This window comes from Marmota flaviventris, chromosome X (genome assembly GCF_047511675.1).
Source record: "Marmota flaviventris isolate mMarFla1 chromosome X, mMarFla1.hap1, whole genome shotgun sequence".
Classification (NCBI taxonomy): domain Eukaryota; kingdom Metazoa; phylum Chordata; class Mammalia; order Rodentia; family Sciuridae; genus Marmota; species Marmota flaviventris.
The window spans coordinates 9382273-9408391 of NC_092518.1; the positions used below are offsets into that span (position 1 = coordinate 9382273).

The following is a 26119-nucleotide window of genomic DNA, read 5'->3' on the forward strand; positions in this document are numbered from 1 at the left end:
GTTTTTGAGAGGAACCTCAGATTTGTAAACAGGGTAGAGGTCAATGGGATTTGTTTACAGATGCAAACACAGCTTAATCGTGAAAATGCAAGGGTGTCAACTCCTCAAACTTAGGCTTGTCTAGTTTGCAGTTAGTAGGGGAAAGCATACTAAAATACAAAACTCACTTGTCAAAAAGGTATTTGGTGTATATACATACACTCACATATAGTACTGACTGTTATTTATAAATAAAAATATGTAATGTGCTATTTGTTAGTATCGCAACTTTCTCTACAGATAAACTATCAAAATTAAATCCTGTTAAGTATTTGACAGCCTCAATTTTACAACTGGTTACTGTATTTTATACTTGTTTGTTCTTTCAGAACTTGACCTGGTCAGTTTCAAAAGATAACAAATGATACATACTATTTCCAGATTTCTATAATTAATCCTGAATTTATTCCATTTCCATCTGCAGAACATTTGAAATATTTTCCAACGGCATTTCATAGAAATAGGGCTGTAGAGTTCTATCTCAATTGCCAATGGACTTTCAAAAAGAGGTAGTATATTATACAAACAATCATAAAAACCAAGACAAGAAACTAATAACCTATATTCTCCAAAAAACATTTATATCACCAGATCATTAAATACAAGCACTTCTATGGCATAGGGGGAATAAGCACTTCATAGCTTCAAGCATGAGATGCCACTTCCTATAATCATCTGTATTTCTTTCAACTGAGATGGAAACTTGCATCTCACTTAAGGATTTTAGAGTAAAAAGGATCAGGAACATTTCTTCCTGCTCATACCTTTTGGTGTCTTTTCTTTCTCCTGACACTGTTATTAGTCAAAAATTCTTATTTTTCAAAAAAAGAAAAAAGACTAGGTTCATTTTTTATCCCTTTGAAATGTCTCTCAGTGTATCCCTTATAAATCACTTCTTTATTGAAGTGAATTTTTACTTATTTCTAAATTTCTCTGTCCCTAAGGAGCACCATATTCTTTAAATTATTTTAGTTGCAATTTTATATTTTACCTTTACCTAGAGTTGGAATTTCAGATGGCTTAAAAGCATTTTCAATTTTATTTTTAATAGTGGCCTGTGAGGTATACTTAGCCTTTTGAAAGGATGTGCTTTTCAGAAAAATGCCCTAAAATTTTTACATTCCTATAGACTTACACAATTTCAGAGCAGCTCTCTAATAAAATTTAAATTAACAAGTGTTTCAAAAACTGGTCTCACTCAGATACTCTGCCATTTAACTTCCTACAGGAGCTTAATATTTACAGAAACCTGTGAATCCTGACAATCTTGCTTAATTTATTCATTTGAATTTTTTTTACATGCTAGGTTTTACTAAGCAGAATATAAGCATAGGATTAAATTTTTAAAAAAGATTTAGATAAAAAATACTACTATATCTGTCTTCACTTCAGTGGTAAATACAGGATTTTTCAATCTCTGCATTATTGACATTTGGGACTGGGTAATTATGTCATGGGGTACTAGATGCCCACAGTACATTCTATCTATCCCTAGAAGGTAAAAGAGGTAAGGATGGTGCTAAAACTCCTACTATATGCACAGGACAGCTCCCCAACACAAAGAATTATCCAGCCACAATATCCCTAGTATTAGTTTCTTGTTTTGGTTTTTATGATTGTCCATATAATATGCTACCCTACAACTTCTGACAAACAAACAAACAAACAAAACATGCCTCCAGACACAGTTAAATGATCCTTGCAATGGAAGGTGGGAGCAGAGGAAGGCAAAATAGCCCCACTTGAAAACTGCCACTCTATAAGGAATACTATTTTGTGCATCATCAAAACTAAAAGAACTGCAATGAGCCTCAATATTTCTAGAAAGGGGCATATAAAGCAGAACCAAAATTGATGGCAGTGAAAACAATTTTAAGTATGATCACACTGAAATCGTGATTATAAACTGGTTAGTTTCTGTGCAGTGAGGTCTGACTGCAACTGAATCTCAACTAATTTTAAAGTCATCTCTCTATAAAGGACACCACTCACTTTTAGGTTCCTTTCCAACATTTTCTTTTCTCGCTGAACTTCTTCTCTGCACAAACGGATTTTTTCCTTCCTGTCCGTTGAAGCAGCCATGACACTACTCTTTCCTGTGTTTGCTTCACACATCTGTACAAAGTTGCTTTCAACCTTAGCTAAAGCAGAAGAAGAAAGAGAACCAAGGGTAACCAGTTCCTTCTCCAAAGTCAATGCCAAGTGATCAACTAGGAAATCCTCATTTTCTAATTTTAAATTTTTGAAGGAACAATTTATAGGGAGAACTCTGATGAAATTACGAAGGCACTGGAACAAAACTGTTTGATTCCTAAAATAAAAACCAAATATAATATTACAAAATTTGATGAGCACAAAGTAGTCATATACAGCATAGTAATCAACTGATATTCATTTATATACTATAATGATGTAGAGAACCAAAAAATGCATGCAATCATTGATAAAAGTCAGACTGCAGCAATCAAATATATATATATATATATATATATATGTGTGTGTGTGTGTGTGTGTATATATTATACCAATTCAGTTCATATTAATAACTGCTTCCTGTTAAATTTCTTTTGAACATTAACATCAGTATATTTTTTTAAAAAATTTCACTATGAAGAGGTAAAAAGAAATCTTAAAATAATTACTAGGCTCTTTAAAAAGTCAATAACAAACATAAAATTAAAGCAGAGATCTTCAGTTTTTAAATGAGGCTATACCTGTCCATTCATTCTATACTGGGACATGCCCTGACATGCCCCACAATAGCACAGAACTCTACAAGGAGATAGCTATTGAACCATAGGGTCACCACACTCACACACACACTAACATCCCAATTTAATGTGCATTACCTGGAATAGACTGTTAAAGTGCCTTCAAATGGGGTTCTTTGTTTCCAGCTTAAGAGTGTCCCATACAAACTTCTTGGCCTTTTACAAAAGCACATTTCTGGAAATTCTTTGATTACTTCACATTTCATGCAATCTAAGAGCCACATCTTCATTGAATTCAGGGAATAGGCAGGTGAAATGACTTGAATACAAGATTTGTGCAATGTTGTGAGAAGTGCAAAGAGGTCTTCCATGTCTTCTACAAGAAAAAGTCACAATTTCTATCATTAAACTGTCCATTATCAAATAAACAGTTCTTAAAATTTTCTGATTCAATTAAATATTTGATTAAAAAGTGCCAACAAACCTATGGGTTTCTTCTTTGGAAACGTCATTAAGTATTTCCCACTTGAAAGATCTTCTAGACTTAAAAAAAGTCTGCCACATGGAATATAATGATCTTTAGGACAGCTACCATTTTCTCTCTCCCTAATGTGTAGCAGCACAATGCAACAAAATTTACTGAATGCTAAAAGTGGTGAAAGAGACGTTATAGCAGTAAATATCTGTACATATGTTTTCATAGATGATTGTTCACAAGCAAACCTTTCTTCTTCCTTACTATCAGAGGTCAACTTGATCCTTTTGGCTTCTGATCCTATTTCATCTTGTGGCATCAAGTGTGGTGCTCGGAAAGAATCTGGGCTCAACTTAATCACTCTATTTTCACATTTAATAAGCCGAAAGCTGGAGTTACAGGCTTGCTCCATTATCAGCGATAAAGTCACCTCATTCAGGGACCTGTAAAAAAATACAAAGTTTGGTTAATTCTACCAACACATTTTTTAAACCCTATCACCCCATTTTTAAAAATCAAATAAAAGATTAGATACCATACAAATGACAAATGAAACATCATTTCAAAGATAAAATATATCAGAGCTAACAGTAAAAGTCAAGCAGATTTTTAAAGGCCCTGTAAACATAGCACTTCTCTTAAAATAGGCCAGCAAAACAACTGGAAATATGTTAGATTTATGGAAAATTGTTTTTCCTTCTTTCTTTTTTTGTGGTACTGAGGACTGAACCCAATGGTGCTTTACCACTGAGCCACATTCCTAGCACTTTTTACTTTTGATTTTGAGACAGTCTCCCTAAGTTGCCCAGGCTGGCCCCAAACATGTGATCCTCCTACCTTATCTTCGCAAGTCATTAGGATTACAGGTGTGTGATATGGCACCCAACAGTTGGAAAATAATTTTTAAAGGTTAAGAATGGTACGATAGTGCTGGATTTAATTTTTGAAGTAGTGTTTTCCCCTTAACCTTTTCAAACAAGAAAAAAACTACTCATTTTTAAGAGTTTATTTTGGTAATAATCTAGATTTCGAATACATCTAAAAAATTGCATTTTTATTCCCATGAATTACTTGAATAATATCTGCTTTTAATACAGAATATTGCTGGTTTCTCAGCAATTCTTCTCAGATTTACACTTCTAACAACTTATGATATAGGCTTATTTTAATATACTCAACATTGTCAACATTACCAAATAAAACAGGTAAGAATGAGAATATGACCAATGAGAGGACTTTAACATATAAGAATTTCACTGTATATCTAGTGGGTTATGTGTTAAAAAATTGTAACAATCATATTGTTGGTATTGTTATTCTATGAATACTGCCCTACCGATTGTGGAATAAAACAAGTAATTATGTTGGTACAACTGAGAACTGGGATTTTCAGCAATGGAGAAAAGAGATACCGATGCAAGACTGGTGGTGATAAGTAAAGATCATGAAGTTCTTAGTCTAAATTGGAAACGCTAAAAAAAAATCATAACCAACAAATGACAACAAAAAATCTCCTCCCTCTGCCACTAAAAAGGTCTAGAAACTGCAATGCACTCACGAGCAAATGAGCACCTTTTATGTCCAAACTCTGGTTGCTAAATTACAAACTATATATAGGTAAATAACTGATGAGCAGTGTTTCTATAGAAGTATTCCAGCTAGTAAAAAAGGAATAATGGAATCAAAAAATCATCATACTGCAAATTCTAATAAAATAATGATCACCAATAGCTAATATCACAAAAATGAAAAGATCAGATTTTATTTGACTCCTGAAGCAACAGAGCAACATTATCTATTAAGTATTTTCTCAATGAAATTCAAGCATTAATCTGATCCAGGCTCTAGATTTAACTACTACTTTAGAAGAAATACAGGAGACAGAGAAACATGTGAAGCAATAACAGGATGAAATCAGAAAAATCTCGTCTATAGATCTTCACAGGTCTACTGCTTGGTTCCTTCCAAATACATAAAAGAAACACATACAAAAAAAAAAAACATGAAAAGGGCACATATACATTATGAGGGAATTGGAGATATCAATCAGTCAACTTCAATTTACAAATATTACTCGGATTTGAAAAAATATTTTGATAGAAAACAAGTGGGAAATTTTAGTGTTTACTGAGGAAATCACTGGTAATTTTTGAGGAGGTGATTGCATTCATATTCTAAGTCTTATTTTTTAGATACACACACTGGAAGAGTTACAGGTGAAATAAAATGATGCCATTGATTGCTTCAAAATAATCTGGGCATGGGGGTAAGGAGTAAATAGAGATATAGATGAAACAAGATTAGCAATGAGTTGTGAATTACTGGAGCTCAATGATGGGCAGATGAGGTTCACCATATTGTTCTTTTAGTATGTTTGGAATTTTCTATATATAAAAACATTTTAAAAGTAATTATATTTATCACATTAAGGAAATAAAAGGTAAGTGGAAAATACAAGAGACAATAAAAAATGACAAGGCAGATCTGAAAAGAGCAAATAAAACTTAAGTGCAAATAATAATAAAAATTAGAAATTCATTGAGTAGATTAAGTAGCTGAATAAAGATAACTAAAGATAAAATTAGTAAATAGAATATACACTAGAAGAAACTACTTAGGATTCATACTGAGAAATGAATAGAAAATATGAAAGAGAAGTTAAAAGATATGGAACATAGAATTAGCAGGCCTAACAAGACTTCCTGAATTAAATAGAACCCCATGAGAGAAAAAAAGAAGAAACTGGGAGGCATCAATATTTGAAAAGATAATAACTAAGAATTTCTTGAGTTGCCAAAAAATTAAAAATCATTTCTTAGAGCCAGGAAATTCTAAGACCTAAAGAAGAATGAATCAATATCAATATTAGATATAGATATATCTAATCATATCACAGTGAAATTGTTAATAACAGAATACGCCCAAAGAAAGTAGAAGAAAATAATAAAAGATCAGAAATTAATAAAACAGGAAACATACAATTGAAGACTGACATAAAAAATTTGAAGAGACTAATAAAATGAATGAATAATAATAAAAGTAATCAAGAAAAAAAAGCAAGACACAAGGTTTGGAATGAAAACAAAAGACTGATAATATGGTTGATAAATATCTGAATATCTTGGAAACAACTTAAACTAATAAACGTGATGACAGGTGAAATGGAGAAATTGCTAGGAAAATATAAAGCAAAATGCATTTAAGAATAAATAAAATCTGAATAATCCCATAAGTCTTAAAGAAACTGAATCAGTAGTTTAAAAACATCTCATGAAGAAAATGGCCAGGTTTCCACTGCTTTCAAGGTCAGTACAAGCAAATATCAAAGCACAGATAATTCTGAACTTACATAAATTAGAAAAACAGAAAAAAAGGAAATAATCCTTAACTCATTTACAAACTAGTATAAGTCCAGGCATGGTGTAGTCCCAGCTCCTCAGAAGGCTGAGGACGGATATCACCTGAGCTCATGAATCCATGAGACCATTATGGGCAACAGAGTGAGACCCTATCACACACAAAAATAAATGAATACATATAACATAGTATAAGCTGAGCATGCTAGTGTATTCCCATAGTCACAGCTACTTATGAGGGTGAGATGGGAGGATCACTTAAGTCCAGGAGTTCCAGGCCAGCCTGGACAACACAGCCAGACCCTTGATACTAAAACCAAACAAGTATTGTTTTGGAAAATTTAAGCCAAATTCACTTATGAACAGAAATGCAAATATTCTTGGCTAAACATTAACAAGCCCAATATATGGATGTACCAAATGATAAATTTCGGTTTATCTCAATAACATGACATCAATAGAAAATTGATTAGTACAACTCATCAAATTAAAGAAGAGACAAAAAAATCTATATAATCAACCAGTCCAAAACTCCTTAGAAATTCACAGAAACAAGAACAAATCCATATCTCAAATCTACTGGGTAAGTAATCTAAATTTCCTACTGTGTTGAGCTGCACAAATATACTGCCATATACTACAAGGAACTATCTGGTCTCTCTCTGCTTGTGTATTTGGGGGTTAAATGCAGCACTATGATACTATATTTAGTCTATTTTGTCTAAAAAGCTCTTTCCTAATCTGCAGATAACATAGACATTACTTCCCTATACATGATCTCAAAAGAGAAAATTCCTCTATTATCAGAGACTTTTGTTACTTAAATTTTCACCAATCCATGTTAGTCAATAGTCTCTAAATGTTCGCAATATTTCCAAATGTTTGGATAAAAAGCTCTATATGTTGTTTAATTATCTCTACCCTGAGACTACAACATCTTGATTTTGTAAATGCACTTTCTTCATATTATTAACTTCAATACATTTGTATAAAAGAGATACTTCTACAGCTACGTTGGCCAAGAGACATATGGTTACTGAGCATTAGGAATGGGGCTAGTCTGAACCAAAATGTGATATAAAAACTTGGTATGAAAAAATAAACATAAAATATTCCATTAACAATTTTGATATTGATTACATGTTAAAACGATAATATTTAGAATATAGTAAGTTAAATAAAAACATCATTAAAATTAATCTCTTCTACTTTTATTTATACTTTTTAATATGGACAGTGCTGACCTAGAGCATTAGCATAGCATTATCACATCAGAATTTACTCACAGCTTCAAAGATGATGTTTTCACTCCAACGATTAAGCTATCATCCATGACACGGTACCACAACTTCTTTACTAGCTGTTCTGGATCTTGAAAATTGTCTGATAACTTTTCATCAGAGGTATGAACACAGTTTTCTTCTTCACCACAAAAAGGAACAAGATATCCCTTATACAAAAATATGTTTAAATAACTGATTACAAAAAATGTATCAAATGCACCAAAATTAAAATAATGCAAATTAGCTTTTGGTCAGGTCTTATTGTTTAAACATTTTAAAATAAATCATAATACACCATATTATATATTATACATAATTTACTAAAATAAAATGTATAAAACATAACATTAATTATATTCTCAGATTAACAAGCATGATTTGACTGGAACAAGATAAATTATCCAACATAGAACTAGCAGGGATGTGAATCTGGAATCAGTCCAACAATATGGACTCCAGGTATACCAAAAACTATATATATTAGTTGTAGATGGACACAATACCTTTATTTTGTTTAGTCTTTTTTTTTATGTGGTGCTGGGGATTGAACTCAGTGCCTCATGCGTGCCAGGCAAGCGGTCTACCACTGAGCCATGACCCCAGCCCACAATCCAATATCTTATCAGCAACTCTCACTAAGCTGATAACTGTAGAATTTTGTATTAATAAAATCAATTAAACTTATCTTTGGACTACTTACAGATTGTTAAAATTCATTCTTAATGTCCAGGCCATACTCAGTAATTTCTGCAAACATGTATATTTATAAGAACAATAGAAATAGTGGTAGTAGAGATACTGTTTATGTCAGGCACTGTTCTAAATGCCACTCATGTATCAATTCATTTAACCCTTACAATAACTCTAGTATCCTAACTTGGTTGTATTGTTGTCTACATTTTACAGATAAGAAAAATGAAGCACAGAAAAGTTAAGTATCTTGCCAGAGGTAAGGCAGCAAGCAAGTGGCAGAGCTGGGTTTGAACTCAAGCATACTGGTTCCAGAGCCTGTGCTCTAACAGCCTACTCTATGTCTCTATGTGGTAATCACTGCAAAAAGATATGGGCCCTTACAACACAACAGTGCACTAACATGTTCCTACTGGCTTTGGCCAGCAGCTGTGAGATCTGAGGCAGACTATTCATCAGAAATCTGAGGAAATTAACAGTGTAAAGATCCCAAAATGGGGCCTTGAACATAGTGGTTTCAATTCATTTCTAAACATTCTTTCTTCTGTATAATACTAGCAAAATTAATGCAGTAGTTGGGAAGGGAATGGGGAGATTCAATTTTAACAATGACTTTTGTGAGGTCTCCCAGGAAATTAGAACAGTGATAAAGAAATACATGATGTGCTTTCCTTATGTCTTTTACATTAACAGGATCCTTTTTTGGACGAAACCCCTCATATTGCTAAGACTAAAATGCAGGCAGGGGACACAGAATGGCCAATATAGGGAATGGGGTTGTGGCTCAGTGGTAGAGTGCTTGCCTAGCATGTGTGGCAATGGGTTTGCTCCTCAGAACCACATATAAATAAATATATAATCTACAACTAATAAAAAAGAAAAAATAAAGAATGGTCAATATAGAGGAAGTCAGGGCAAGGCACAACAGTGGACTTGAGAAAACAAAATGCCACATAGTTTCTCTATGCAATTGTGCAATGCTGGTCTTTCTCTGTATGTAATTAATATGCATAAACACTACTTTTTATGAAGTCTGAACAGTTTTTACTAACTCTTAACATTACTGTACCAGCATAAGTAACTGCAGGGTACCTGAAGAGGATCATATGATGGTCAGCCACAAAGAAAAAAGAGTAAAATTATAAAATGCACATAGAAGTACTAAGAAAACACGGCAAAGGGGTATTTACTAGAGGAATAAATATTCTTAGAAATGAACAATGCAATTGACTAAAAGAACAATCATCATGCTAATGATGAAATTATGTCATCACTAATATAAGGTCAAATAATGCTCAGTATATTCTATTTACAAATTCAGGAAATATATAATTTACTCATGAGTAATTCCTATCTAAATCATACAAATAAAACTTAATAGTTAAATCTTTTTTTAAATTAACAGAACTTGTTCCTCAAGGTTTCTGATAAATGAAATTTAATTTAATTAACCAAGATTTAATATCCTACAGGATTGCATGCAAGCAGGTAAAATATTGGCTCCTTAATCAAATATTTTTCAATGCCATAAAAGTTCATCATTATAATTCCTGCCATTTTTGTTCTTGATCTACTGCACAGCATTTTCTAATATATTCCAACATTCCAATTTTAATAACTCTTCAACAGCTTGCAGATTTTTGATGCATAAAATGATAAAATGGCCACGATTAATTTTACCTCCTCTGCACTTGATGTATTATCATCTTTCCCTTGAACCAAATTTATTAAAGCTCTCCAAGATTTCGAAATAATTCTCTCCTTAAGCAAGAGATGCTGCTGTAATTCCTGAACAGAAGCCAAACCAACCTGTAAAGTAGAAAGAAAAATAGTTGCCAGAGTCATAATTTCAAATGAAACCAGGCATACCATTAATTCAGGATGTACTTTCTCCAAATGTGTTTTTCAATTCATTTTTCTATAAAAAAGCAGAGACTATTTCTCAGAGCAGAAATTTTTATTTATAGATTTAAAGCCTAATTACAAAAAAGTATTTTTTTTCAAAGGAAAATACAGCATATAACTGCAATATAGAGTTTATGTTTCAAACTGAAAGAATGTTAATCTAGTAGCATCCATTTTAGTATTGAGTTAAGTAACTAGGAATCAATATGGATAAGAATCAAACCCTATTAATCCTCTCACCCTCATCAAAAACTTTTTTCTTGTTGAAATAATTTCTGCTTCAAAAACAAAGCCTCCATATAAGCAAAGACATCATCATGAATAGAAATGATCACTCTGAATATGATAGTATGAAACCCTCTGTTCATATAACAAAATTTTAAAGATGACACATAACAACCCTGACATGTTATAAGTTGATTTTTGCATCAATAAACTCAGTGCTAGGATGAACTCTCCTGGAAAAAAATACTGAAAAAAAAAATACAAATTTAGCACTGAACTGGGCATACAGCAACACATTCCTTTTATTATACCAGATAAACAGATTTCAGCACTAAGGATGAAACATTCATGGAATACATTTTGCTACTGAAAATTTAAAGGGTTATGTCATTGAACTGATAGAAGTTTTTTCATTTCACATGGCTATCTGAGGCTCTTTAAGTATTAATCTAGCTTTTAATAAAACATGTCTTTTTATATTTAAAAAACAAAATACATTCTTCTGGATTCCTTAAATTTTCAGGCAAGGCAATTTTATTTTTATCAATGAATGTAAGTTAGAATATAAAGACTGAATTATTTCTATATCTTAACCTCATTGTACAAAGTATATAAAGTGTCTATGTAATATTTTAAACTTCTATCTAATATTTTAAACTTCTCTTGTTGACCTAGTTCTGTGAGTTACACATCTTTCATGGTCCATCACTCATTCACTCAGTAACTCATGGCTTGTGTAGAAGATGTACTCATCAGAGATATGTAGCCAAATCTGAGTTGCTGGATAGGTACAGAGTAGAAGAAAGTACTATGTGGGCAGATTGAAAATGAACCCTCAGAAAACTAGCTGTGGTGTCTTGCCCCCTCTGTCTTCAGTATATCCCCTGCCACAGGACTAAACAGTGAATCACAAGACTAGTTAAAATAAATTTCATGACACAAAGAACAGTACAATGGACTCTAGCTCTAGCTCTGCAAGCCACTTACTTAACTTTTCTGGTTCTCTATTTGTTTCCTCATGTGTAAGATGGGGGAAAGGAAGACTTGCTAACCTCTTAAATGGCTACCAACATTAGAACTTTATTATCCACACTGACAGCTGCTATTAATGTGTATTCTTAAAAAGGACACTACACTATCTTTAACCCTCACCTTCGTATGTCCATGCTTTCTCTTTATATTGTTTAAAACCTTCTATAGTTTCCTTATCTTTATGAAATTTTCTGGATCATTTTTCTAATACATGCTGATTCACTAATTTGCTTTACATTTCTTTCAACACTTTAACTATTAAAGTCCTCTGTTGAGCTTCTTTAATTGGGGAAAAAAAAACAGTATTTGGTGACTTTCTGTGAGTGATTAATTGTGATGCCTTGTTTTGTATGTGTTATTATTCTGTGAGTGGCTTATTTTCTTTGAAAAAAATTGTGAGATTTCTATGAGGACTGGGATAAATGTGTATTTCCAGAGAAGATTTTATATTTGTTTTTGCCAAGTGCCTGGGGCATCACTGTCACTGATGAAGGTTCAAATATGCTCCCAGGGCAAAAGAAGCTTCAGTATTTTGTTTATTTCTCTGGATTCCAGACTTAAAAATTTGACTTAATAATTTGTTCTTATATTGTGTCAGGTTGTTAGAGCTTTTAAGAAACTTCAAATTTTTTTCATCTATATTCCAAGTTATTTTTTAATCAGAAGAGTTGGCCTGCTTTATAAAACAAACCTTTTATAAATACTGCTTTCATAAACTACCCTATTATGGCTTCATTTCTAAATCAATATAAAAATATCTTATTCTTTTTGACACCTATATAATATTCCATGTTTTGGATATATATCATGATTTATTCACCACAATTCTTAAAGATATGAATTTACCCTTTAACACTCTTATTATTTATAAATGCTACATAAACATCCTTATGAAACCACCTTGGCACTTGAGTGGTAAATTGTGTGCTCAGCATACATGAAGCCTTTGGTTTAATCCCTAACATCCAAAAAAAAATTCATCTTCGTCCTTAGAATAGGATTTCTAGAAGTGAAAATGTGATAATAAAAAAGATACATGTGATTCACATTTCAATAGCTATAACAAGTTTCCCCCTAAGAAGGTAGGACCACTTAATATTTGCAAAATTCTGTGTAAGAAGCCACATTTATATTAAAGAAAATAATCCTTTGTCATTTATTATAATCTTTTCCCACAACTTTTTATTTACTTTGTTCAGGCTTCAAAAGTTTTTAATATATTAATCTCTTCCTTTATGGTTCTACATCTCTTAATCTGTTTTATTTATCTACTGTTCACATTCTTATCTGTGTTTAATAAGCATTTAGCAAATTCACTTTAATAAATGAAAAAGCTATGAAATAATTTTAAAAAGGCCTACAAAGTACTAAAATTCACTATGTAGCTCTTTCCAGAAAAATGTCTGCCAATCCTAGGGATAGAGAACAACTTAAATGGCACTACAAGGAAACAGACAATCCAAAAGGAGGGACCACTGGCCTGGCCTCCTTATTAGAGTCATTTTAAAAAGAGGGGAGGGTAGGAAGGGGTATTATTCTATATGAAAAGATCAACAAGAGATATGATGACCAAATATAGATATAAACTCTGATTGGATACTAAAAAAGGATATACAAAAAACATGTTTTTAATAAAACAATACATTTCAATATGGACTAAATCAATAAGATTGAGGGATTCAGATCAATTTTCTTTTTCTTTTTCTTTTTTTTTTTTTTTTATTTGGTACCAGGGATTGAACCAGGGCACTTATCCACTAAGCCACATCCCCAGCCCTTTTTTTGTATTTCATTTAGAGACAGGGTCTCACCGAATTGCTTAGGGCCTTGCTAAATTGCTGAGGCTGGCTTTGAACTCATGATCCTCCTGTCTCAGACTAAGACTAGGATGACAGGCATATGCCACCACGACGAGCAAGATTAATTTTCTCATTGTGATAATGATATTGTGGTTACACAGGAGAATGCCCTTATTTTTAGGAGATTCTGGCTGAAATACTTGGGAATAAAGTATTTTAACATTTGTAATTTTCACAGGGTTCTACAAATATGTGTGTACACACACACACACACAGAGAGAGATGAGGCAAATATAATTTTTAAAGCATTAATAAAAGAACTAAGCACAGTGGCACATGCCTGTAGACCCAGCTACTGAAGAGGCTAAAGAAGGAATATTAAACCCAAAAGTTCAAGAAAAACCTGGGCAAAAGAGCAAAACACCATCTCAAAACATTAAAAAATAAATAATAGTTGAATCTACATGGGTACTACAGAGTTAATCACTATATTCTTCAAACTTTTTAATATATTTACTTGACTATTTTATATATAACAAAACATAAATATATACAAAAATAAAAAGGCAGATTAAAAACCTTCAACTTAAAACCTCATTTCCATGTACATTTGCATCAAATCATAATAAAACTATAAGAATATATACATGAATGTGTTAAAGTTGGTATTTTACATAGGTACTTGTTAGTTTCTTTTTAGTAGTTACTTGCAAAAATCTCAGTATTTTATGGGAGATATACATTACTTTAGTACATTTGAGGGAAAAAAAATTTTTTTAAGAGAATTTTTTATGGAAAACTTGAGGGTACACTTTTCATGTTTGAAACGTGTTATGATTTATCATATTTGGTACCCCTCTAAAGGAGATACTGTGGTATATCAATTCTGTAGGCCAGAAAGAATATGTTTTCAAAAGTGAGCCTCTTATATTTTGTCTCATGAGGCTTACTAAATCTACACAATCTTACTATAAAGAAATGTGATTTTTAGATGATATATTTTAAGTAATGCTATAATAGCTTTTACACAGGTGCCAAAAAGGTAAAGATCCTTTGAAATACCATTTTACCCTAAGTGCTAAGCTGTTTATACTTTAAGCACCTTTCTTTCAGTGTTCTTTCCTTAATTTAGAATAGCATTCATCAAAAATCAAAAGCAGAATGAAGGGAAGGAGGGTAGGATTAGGAAAGACAGTAGAATGAATCAGACATAACTTTCTTGTGTTCATACATGAATACATGACCAGTGAAAGTCCACATCATGTACAACCACAAGAATGGAATTCTAATTAGGATAAGTTATACTCCATGTATCTATATTATGTCAGAATATACTCTGCTGTCATATATATCTAAAAAGAATAAATTTTTTTTAAAAAAAATCAAAAGTGTAAAGCAAATAAAGACACTAACTTTTAATCTTTTTTCCAATGGCGGAATCATCAAATAACAATGTTCTGGTTGCTCTTCAAATAAATCATCTTCATTACAATTCAATGGGTGACTCTAAAAAATTAAAACAAAATTTGAAATAAAATTGAAAATTTTAAGATTAATAAAATATGATTAAAATTTATCCACTCAAATATTACCTTCAATTTTATGAAAAGCAAATTGTATTTCCCTATCTCCTTGTAACTAGATAAAATTACTATGGTTATTACTATTACTACTTAAAATTAAAACCATGATTTAAAAGTATTAGTCCATTAGCTTTCTATAAAATTATAAAAACCTTTAACTAGAGATTATAAGAATTATGTTCATCTTACAACTAAAAAAAAATTGAGGTTTGGAAAGATTTTCCACAGATCTGAAACTGCAGAGCTATAATTTCTTTTATGTTCAAGATTTCAAGATATTTTGAACTATTACTTCTTTAAAAATTTTCACTTTATTTTACTCCTTAATACAGTATTATCATGTTTATTGTTATAAAAATTGATTTTTCAGAAGCAACAAAGTTATAGTCTTAATGTCATTTGAATGACCATCAGATATACCATATTCTAAATTTATATAAAGTCAGTTTGTATAATATTTGTTGAGAGATTCAATGTATATATTTTAGATTCAATCTATATATTTTTAAAATTCAAAAGTTTAAGTATAAAACAACAAATATTTAAATGGTGTGTCAAAAGCTCTGAAGTACTCAAAATTTCTTAATACAGGACTTAAAATAACATACAATAAAAGAACTTACTGAATAATTTATTTTGTCAAGATTTGTTATTTTAAATGAGTTCAAGGAGTCCTTAAAAAGGAGCAGTACTTGTTCAGTTCCAGTTCCAACAAAGTCATCTATCAGTACTGAGTTAAGTTTTTCCCACTTAGCAGCAATCTGAGAGAAAGTGCACATTTAAAGAGGAATAGAGAAGAAAAAAATTCAGATGTGATATAAATATAAGTCCTTTTCTTTCATGGAGTAATTTGTTATCCTCAATATTACAAATGGGTAATGAAAATGGTAGTTTAAAAATTAAAATAAAATAGGGATCAGAAAACACAAGGCATTAAAACAACGTCATAAATACCAAGGTACCTAGATTTAATGCTTTATTAATGTTTGTCCAAGGACTGTCAAATTCCTGATTTCTCTATGAATATCCTATTATAAACTATTTATAAATTCTAACACTTCTCATAAGTAAATCTTTTGTAAATCCTAACTTCTTTCATGAGTAAAACTCTAGTGAAGATTCTTTTTCTATCAAGGATAATTTACGGAAAACCTTCATTCCCATAAGCCTTAGTGTATATGTATCTATGAATAAGAACAATTACCCAAAGAATTCAGTTATATTCAGTAACTGGCACTACTAGTATATACTTAAGAACACTCAAAGCAGATTAATTTAAAAGAGCATCAAGATGAACTTATATGCTTAAACCCTGGGGAGGGGGGACAGAGCTATTATCAGGGGAACCCAAAGGTAAATGACCATAACAGTGGGACACCTAGAAGCATCCTGCCTCGTAGAATGATTTGGCCAGTTTTTATTAGAACAGGAGACCCCTAAATTTGAAATAGAAGACAGCTACTTAAAGGTCCATAAAGCTGAAAGCCTCCACATTGATCCCTTGGAAAATTAACACCAGGAGGATAAGATTCCCCTTTCTCCCTGAGGCAGAAAAGCCTCACTCAGAATCTAGGAGCAGAGGCACATCTAGATGACACAGGAGGATGGCTTGTATTAGGGCTATAATGTTAAGTAAGGGTCTTCCATCTATATAATCAAATATTAATCTTACCCCTCTTGGGATAATTTCTAAAGCTATGATTCTTCACTTGTGCTGGAAAACTGTTTATTTGAAAATCCAGAACCCTCCCAAGATTATCATGGAGCTTAATGAACTTTAGGAAGAAACATTAGTAATGAGAATGTGCTCAGCGTGCAAACATCAGAGAGCTGGCATGCATGAATACACACACATGGGTAATCTACACTTTGAGAACGGCTATCCAATACAAATACAGGTGAGACACAAATGCATGGCATACATAATTTTAAACTTTCTAGGAGCAGTTAAAAGGTGAAACTAATTTTAATATACATACAGTCACCCCTCAATATTGGTGGAAGACTGGTTCCTGGATTATCTGCATATACCAAAATCTGTGGATGTTTACATCCTTGATTTTAAATGGTATTCTATTAGCATATAATCCACCTACATATTCCCATATACTTTAATTCATCTCTACATTACTAATAATACCTAATATTATGTAAATACTATATGATTGTGATTATACTGTATTGCTTAGAGAATAAGCATACAAAAAAGTTTGTACATGTTTATTACAGACATAATTTTTTTCAAATATTTTAAATATGCAGTTGGCAAAACTCATGGATATAGAACCCTCAGATAGAGACATAACTGCATTTAACCTAATACATCCATAATACTACTATTTTAATTCAATGTAGTCAATTTTAAAAATGGAGATATTTTACTTTATTTTTTACCAAGTCTTTGAAATCTTATATATATTTGACATTCGTAACACATTTTAATCCAGACCAGACACATATCAAGCACTGAATAATCATACATGGCTACTCGCTACCACATCAGACACACAGCTCTTTTCCTATTGACAACATATCAATATCTGATTCAGGTATACCTGACAATGACCTCAGTTTTGAAATGCCTGCTTCAAACATTCTTGTCAAAACTTGCAGAGACAATTTCTCTCGAGAGAGACTCAGCTGTTTCAAGTCCTATCACTGGATTAAACATACCTGGGGCTTTTAAAAAGAGCTGATCTGGGAGCACACTAACCTTGATTTTCATTATTTACTCAGATTTATGCTTGTTTTATTTTACCTATCTTTGTAAGCTGCCTTAATTTCTTCTTGGAAAGAGGTAGTAAAAGAATGGATAGATGGATCCATAGCCACCCCAGAGGAAGATTGCTTCTGGGGACAAAACTGCTATCAAAGAGATCATCTTATTATTTAATAAGGTATTCACTTTATTATCCAAAACCTCTTACATAATACCACAAACAGTAAATTCCTTTCAGAACTCAATGTTAGAAAAAAATTTCCCTTTCAGAATGTTCAATCACAAAACTGGCATATTTACTTTTTTGTCTTAAGTGCTAAGTAGTAGTGATCAAATACAATTATTGTATTTCCCTTAACCTAGATTATCTGACATGATTATATTTTAAAAAGTTAAAAATAGTTATATCAAAAAACAAAGAATTACATATAGTTATGTATTTATATATTTCCAAATTCAAAATGGCAATACAAAAAAATTATCAGGTGGTATTCAGCTAACGTTAAGAAAAAAGAACAATGTGACACTTATGACTTTAAAGTCAGAACTATAAAAATTCATTTAGATAATAAAACTTCAGGGTGAACTCCATGAATCACAGAAATGCTTAAAAGGTTATCAGACCACCAAATGAATTATTAGAGATTAAGCACTGTACCTGAAAGTTCTTTTTCCAAACAGCACAAACATCATTGGACCTAAATGATACAATGAAAAAGAGGTTTCCTTCACCTGAATCCAGAAGCTGAACAGCACAAGGATCTTCAAATGGAAGCTGACACAAACGTTCAGGAGTCCCATTTTTGAATGAAATCAGCTGATTCTTTCGAGTAAGGGCAATCAGAGACATTCTAAACTGGTTGTTGACAATCTCAGCTGTGCAGACATGCACACAAGTTACCACACTGCTATAAGCAGGAGGGATAATATATGTATCACTTAATACTTCTTGATTTTCAAGAGAATATACACAAAATTTGGTATTCTGAATTGCAAAATCTGATTCTGAGGGCTTTTGGTTGCATTCTTCCTCAGATGAATCACATTCTGTTAGTCCCAATAAAACTATACCTAGATTTCCAATCTCCCCTGCCCATTCAATAGAGGAAAAGTTAACCGACACACTAATAACATTGCGAGTGTGGGAAGAGATACAGTACAATGTTTTGACATATTGCCATAAAATTAAAGGGCCATTAAGAACGCTTATGCTGTCCTTCAACTCATGGGATAGTTTAAAAGTCAAATGCTTTTCAAATGTATTGTTACTGTGAAGACACAGTAGAAAATATTTGAAAATGTTATTTTTATTGCTTCTTATCAAAATGTAAGGGAGGTTAATTCCAGTTTTGAAATCTGACACACAGTTGTAACATAGAATTTTTAAATGAGAGTATTCTTTCCTCATGCTAAAGAACCCAGTGGACTTCAGAACAAATGTTCTTGTTTCTCTATCAAACCCCATTCTTTTGACATGTAATGTGGATGGTTTTGCAGGTCCTTTATCTGCAAAATTTCCTTGAGACAACTGAAAAACAAGAACTTCTCCATTATAACACAAGAGCCTCTCTTGTTCTTTAGATGACATTGCTTGTTTACTAGGCATTCCACAATATCAAGTCTTTGTGCTGATCCAATTTTCAAATGCAAATTGATTCCAGTTGATGCTTTTAATCCTAAAAAAGAAATGAGAAAAACTGCCATGAAGTAGACAGAGTTGAAAAGAAAGCACATTTCTGCAAGAAAATTATCACACAGGCAACCATAAATTTCCCTAAGTAAACATTTTTTAGCTTTTTATAGTACATACTTTTATGACAATGTCACACTTATCAGAAAAGAAATCCCCAATAGTATTTCTATAAACCCTGTAAAAAGTTTGCTAGAATGTTAATTACTAATCAAAAAAAAAAAATACCTGAATGTGTTAACAGCACATATTTAAAGCTAAAGCTTTATATGCTCTATTAAAAGTGACTTCAGACATTCTTTCTAGCACAGGGAATTTCTTAAGGGTTCTACTTCTCTCTCTGTTTCAAACTTACCAACTCTTTTCTATTTTCACCTTAGACCCTATAGAATGACAATTCAGTTAATCAGTAGTTTACTTGTCATGAAGCTCAGGGCTCTATCCAAATAAGGTGATTCCCAAATTAGACTCCCCACAGTATAGGCACTTGGGCTCCTGCTTCCTAAAGACAAAAGAGTTTGTACAGGCTATATGACAAATATAAAACCCCAGAAAGAAAAAAATAGGAGAGGCTAAAGCAAGGCTGAAAAAAAAATCTCTGTAAGAAATTAATCTTACTTTACAAATTAATCTTACTTTACAAAGTTATTACCTGAGGAAGTCATTATTCTTATTCAAAGTAGGGAAAAATTGAGGATTAATACAATTATTATAATGGATAGTACAATTATTAATCATTCTTGCTTACTATATGCCAGGTACAATACAGGCACTATTTAATGCTTACAACTATTCTCTTAAGATAAGTATTCTGCTGGGCATGGTGGTGTACGCCTATAATCCCAGCAGCTCAGAGGCTGAGGCAGGAGAACTACAAGTTCAAAGACAGCCTCAGCAATTTAGCAAGTCCCTAAGCAACTGAGAGACACCCTGTCTCAAAATAAAAGAAAAAAAATGGGGGGCTAGAGATGTGGCTCAGTGGTTTAGCGCCCCTGGATTCAATCCCTAGTACCAAAAATAAAATAAATATTCCTATTATCCTCTTTTAAATGTGAACACCTTATTTTAATGAAGTTAAGAAAACTTCCCAAGGTTGCAACAATGATTCACAGATACAATACTAATCAGCAATCGTGCTAGACTTGGAAATGAGGCCCTCTGACTCCCGAGTGTACACTTTTAACCACCACACTGTCCTGGCATCCATTTTCTTCTTCTGAACAAACTGGTTATAAGAAAGGTAACTGAAGAGAATTAGTAAAATATAATAAAAATCAAAAGAAATAAACACACACAAAATAAATGAATACCAACCATCTAAACTGAACACACGTTTTTTAAAAAGATGTTTTCTTTATTCAGTGATTACACATACTGAATCACTGCTTTGATAGTATTTAAAAGTACTACTGAATGCTTATCATATGCTAAGCAGAACAGGCTTAGAATCTGAGTCTTCCTTTTGCTAGATGTGTGACTTTGGGCAACTTACTTAATCTCTTTGTTCCTCACAACCACATCTGTATAGAGGAGTATAATAATAATATCTACCTAGCTGGGCACAGTGGCACATGCCTATACTCCCAGCAGCCTGGGAGCTGAGTCAGGAGGATCATGAGTTCAAAGCCAGCCTCAGCAACTAAGCAAGACCTTGTCTCTAAATAAAATAACTAAAAAGAACAAATAAAAAAATTAAAATGAAAAAACAAAAAAGGGCTGGGGATGTGGTTCAGTGGATAAGCACCTCTGGGTTCAATCCCCAGTACCAAAAATTTAAAAAATAAAAATTAAAAATCTGCCTCACAAGGTACTAGGATTAAATATAAAGCACTTGAAATAAATCCTGTTAAATAGGAAGTACAGTATTACTCCTTGTCATCGGTCTTGCAGTTCGTTACTCATGGTCAACTGTGATCTGAAAATATTAAACGGAAAATCCTAGAAACAATTCATGTTTTAATTGTGCACTGTTTTAACTAAGGTAATGAAATTCATGCTGTCCCACTCCTTCCTATCTAGGACAGAATGTGAATTATTCCTTTGTCTAGCATATCTATGTTTCTGACTGTTTAAATAGGTGTCTCAATTATCAAAGTGCTTAGAGTCAAGTAACTCTTATTTTACTTAACAATGGCCCCAAAGTTCAAGAGCAGGGATGCAAAGGAGGCATCAGAACACAGAATTTGGAAAGATAGGTTAACTTGGGTACTATATGACAAAGCAGCAGGACATATAGGAAAAAACATTATATAGAGAGAGCTCACTACTACACATGGTTTCAGGCCTTCACTGGGGATTTTGGAATATATCAGCTATGTATAAGAGGAAACTACTGTACTCAAATAAATGTTTACTGCTAACATCGTTGTCATCATCGTCATCATGGCTAACTCTGGCCCATAAAGTATTTAACCTTCCAAACATCAAAAGAATAGTTACATACTTAAAGATTTGTGAAGAAAGATTCCCGTCCACTATAAATAACTCTCATATCCTTCTCCCACATGTGCACCATTTTGTATTCCAGAAATTTCAACTGTTTGAGAAACAACTGAAAACTAGATTATTTACAAGTAAATAGATTCTTTTTCCTTGAATGAGAAGCAAACTCCAAAAGCTTAAGTTTTATTTATTCATGATAAAAATCTATTAATAGTTCAATTAGAAAAATGCATCACTATGAACCATAACCTAAAATTGAAGTCAATGTAGACTGCATTTTACAGAAAGGACTTTGATTTACAGAGGCAATTTTACTTAAAAGCAGATTCAATTAGCATTTATTTTCAAACTGGAGATGTCATATCTTATTATCTAATTTCCAAATATATCACTTATGGTTTTAAAATGTGCTCACAAATTCGTTGTTGCAATTTCCATCAAGAAGTGGCACTTAATTGTGCTCCCTTTGTGTGAAGGCTGGGTATTGTGACTTGCTTCTAGCCAAGAGAATAGGGCAGAAGTAATTTTGTGACTCCAGGATTGGGTCATAAGGAGCAATGTGGCTTCCTCTTTCACCTCTTAGATCACTTGCACAGGGGGACACAACCTGCCACACAGTAGTCCCATGGAGATATACACACAGCAAGGAACTGTGGCTTCCTACCAACAACCAGCAAAAAAAATTAGACCTTCTGCCAAAGTCATATGAGTGAGCCTTCTTGGGAGAAGATCCTGCAACCCCAGGAAAAAGTCTGAGCCAGAACCACCAAGATAAGCTGCTCCCAAATTCCTGACACTCAAAATTAGAAGATAATAAATGTGCTCTTTTAGTTGCTAAATTTTGGAGTATATTCATCTCCTGGTACCATGGGGGATTGGTCACGGGACCTCCCGCAGATACTAAACCACCAGAGTTCAAGACCCTTATATAAATTGGCAGAGCATTTGCATATACAGTCAGCTCTCCATATCCATGGGTTCCTCATCTGTGAAGTCAACCTACTACTAATCAAAAATATTCAGAAAAAAAATTGAATCAGTACTATACATGCCTACTTTCTTTTCTGGCCATTATTCCCTAAAGGATAGAGTGTAACACCTATTTACATAACATTTACATTGCATTAGGTATTATAAGTATTATAGATATTATAAGATCCAGAGATGATTAAAAATAGATGGGTATGTGTAAGTGTTATACAATGCCATACCATTTTATATAACAGATTTGAGCGTCAACAGATCTTGGTATCTGTGTGTAAGGGTCCTGGAATCAGTCACCCAAGGATACCAGGAATGACAGTAATCTATGTTAATACAAACATAATAGGCTGGCAATAAATTATTTCCCTTATCCACTCTTCTCTACTAATCCCCTCCCTTAATGAACATGGTACTTCTTTTAATTCATTTTGGCACTATAAATTTCAAAACTCTTTAAATAAACTACCACTATGGTTCAGAAACATCCTATAAGCACTATAATATCTGCATATGAAATCCAAAAAATGTCTATATCAATTGTAAGCAGAAAAATCTTTGTAAAAAGAGGTAGAATTAAGATGCCCAACTGAACACAATCTTACAAACATAATGTTGACAGATGTCTTTTTAACCACATATTGACATTGTTAAGTGAATTAAGTTGTCTACCAAATATGTCCACCATTAAAATGGCTTCCCCTATATTAACCATTTATTGGGAATCTATCCAGAATTGATTTCCCCTTTTCCTTTCCCAACATTATCTAATATGCCTAAAATGTCAGTATATGTAGGGGAATGGTGAGTTACTAAGTTAAGGAATTAAGGAACATTAAGTTAAAGAAGAATTTCTAGGGGCTGGGGTTGTGGCTCAGTGGTAGAGCACTCATCTGGCATGTGTGAGGCACTGGGTTCGATCCTCAGCACCACATAAAAATAAATTAATTAATTAAATAAAGGTATATAAAAAAGAAGGCTCTCTATGCCATACTAAGAACGTCTTTCTCCTATAAGCAATAATCCATTGAAAGACTTCAAATTCAGAAACCACAAAATTGTATTTCTGTGTTATAAAGACCTTGGTGACAGTGTTGAAGATGTGAATGAAGCAAGAATGGAAACAAAGCTAACAATTAGGAGTAATTAATGAAAGGGAAAGATGACTTTGGAATGTAATCTGGCAGTAAACCAAAATGCATATACACAGCTATTTAATTTCTAGATACAAATCCAGGGAAATAATGTCACATACAAATAAGGACATTGCTCTAGAATGTCCACTGCACTATTATTTGCAATATAAAAAAAGTAAAAGGTATGTGTGGTGCGGTGACATGTATCTGTTCCCAGTTACTAGAAAATTGAGGTGGAAGGATCCCAAGTTCCAGGCCAGATTAGGCAACTTGGTAAGATTCAGTCTCCAAAAAAATAAAAATGGGGCTATAGGTCAGTGTTAGATCGTACCTAGCATGCCTGAAGCCCTGGGTTCAATTCCCAGTATTACAAAAAAGAAAAAAAAAGAAAGAAAACTCAATTACCATCAATAGGATAATGAATACATACAGATAGCCTATCACACAATAGTTAAAATGAATATATTAGAACTGTGTTAATGATCATAGTTACATTTCAAAAATATATTTAAAAACTAAACTGCAAACAAGAGATACTGTAGTATGTTATTTTCAGAAATGAAAATATTTAAAACAGCATCATATACTTTCTGTTTACCTATAATTGCTATATTCTCTAAGTATTTTATCTGGGAATAGTGGCAGGGACTTCTTTTTTCCTCATAGAATAGTGCCAGGTACTGTTCTAAGCACTTCGGTTTAATCATTTACTCCTTGTGACATCCTTATGCCATAGGGATTATTATTATATCATTTCAAAAATGAGAAACTGATGGACAGAATTTCAGGATATTCCCAAAGGCCTACAGATAGAAAGTGCCAGAGTTAAGATTCAAACCCAGGTAGTGTGGTCCAAAATATAAAAGCAAAACTAAACAGTTTATGCCAAATGTTGAATGGCTGGTGATTCCAGACAAGGTGATGGATATCAGGTTCTGGTAGTGGAACTAGAGGGAAACTTTAGTTAAAGCTGAATTTATTTATTTAGTGGTGCAGAAAGTGGAACCCAGGGCCTCCAGCATGCTAGACAAGTGCTCTACCACTGAGCTACATCCCAGCTGAAACAGTCTCTGCATATGTATTCAAACCATTTTTAGACAATGTGTTTGATTTTTTTTCCCAGAAAAGAATGTAAATATATGAAACAGTCTGGGGCAAAAAGATTCTGAAGTGCCATATTATAGTGGCTGTCTACGGATGATGCAGAGACTGTTCTGACAACTACTTTGTTGTTTTTAGCACTTTTCAAGTTTTAAGAAAGACAACATTGCATGCACAACGATTTCCTTTCACTTATTGGTTTTTCATTAACGAACCTGAAATTTGTTCCAGTACTTCATAAATCCAACCTTTCTCAAAACTTGGCACTATTGATGTTTTGCGCTGGCCAGCCATTGTGGTTTGTTCTATGCATTGCAGGATATTTGGCAGCGTCCCTGGCTTCTGCCCCCTAGAAACCAGTAGATCGGCTTCCCCGAGTACTGAGAATTGTGACAACCACAAATTTCTCCAGAAATTACCAAATGTATCCAGAGTGGTAGAACCGCCCACCGCTCCCGTTGAGAACAACTACCTTAATTAAATCGGAAAGACGCTTTTCACTTTTTACTTTACATAACTGCGTCTAAAGATTTCAATGATAATTTTTCTTTTAAGTATGTCACATTCCAAATGGGAAGGATGTTGAAGGGATGAAGAAAGTTTTCAGAGAAATAATAGCGGAATACAGCAAGCACTTAAAATTCAATCCTTCTACTGAAAACAGATCTAGGCCCCGGGAAACCGGCTTTCCCTCCTGCTCTTCCGCACAGTGAAGGCAAGGGGTGCAAGTCCAGCCAGCCTCCCACTCCGCGAAGTCGGAGAGGGGAAAGGAGCCAACTCTGCCTTACCTTAATCAAGCCACGTTCACGAAAACCCACGCAGGTGCAGAGCCCGAAGTTTCCAAACCTCCCGCCAGCGCGCTGCATTCTGGGAGACCCCGCGCGGAGGCTGCGTGGAATGCAGAGGAGGCGGAGCGAACCGAGCGGGCTGGGAGACGGTTGCCATGGGAGGC

The 26119-nt window shown here is 33.2% G+C and overlaps 1 protein-coding gene across 1 annotated transcript; it reads right to left on the bottom strand.

Moving 5' to 3' along the window:
* Positions 1-269: 269 nt before the first annotated feature.
* On the bottom strand, positions 270-26039 carry Fancb (FA complementation group B). The gene is made up of 9 exons (XM_027946484.2): positions 25956-26039; positions 18476-19493; positions 15722-15859; positions 14929-15021; positions 10223-10363; positions 7868-8031; positions 3235-3668; positions 2889-3126; positions 270-2350 (listed from the first exon to the last, which is right to left on the bottom strand). Exons 2-9 carry the CDS (start codon positions 19421-19423, stop codon positions 1939-1941), a joined length of 2568 nt encoding a protein of 855 aa, XP_027802285.2. The 5' UTR covers positions 19424-19493; positions 25956-26039; the 3' UTR covers positions 270-1938.
* Between the last annotated feature and the right edge of the window lie 80 nt (positions 26040-26119).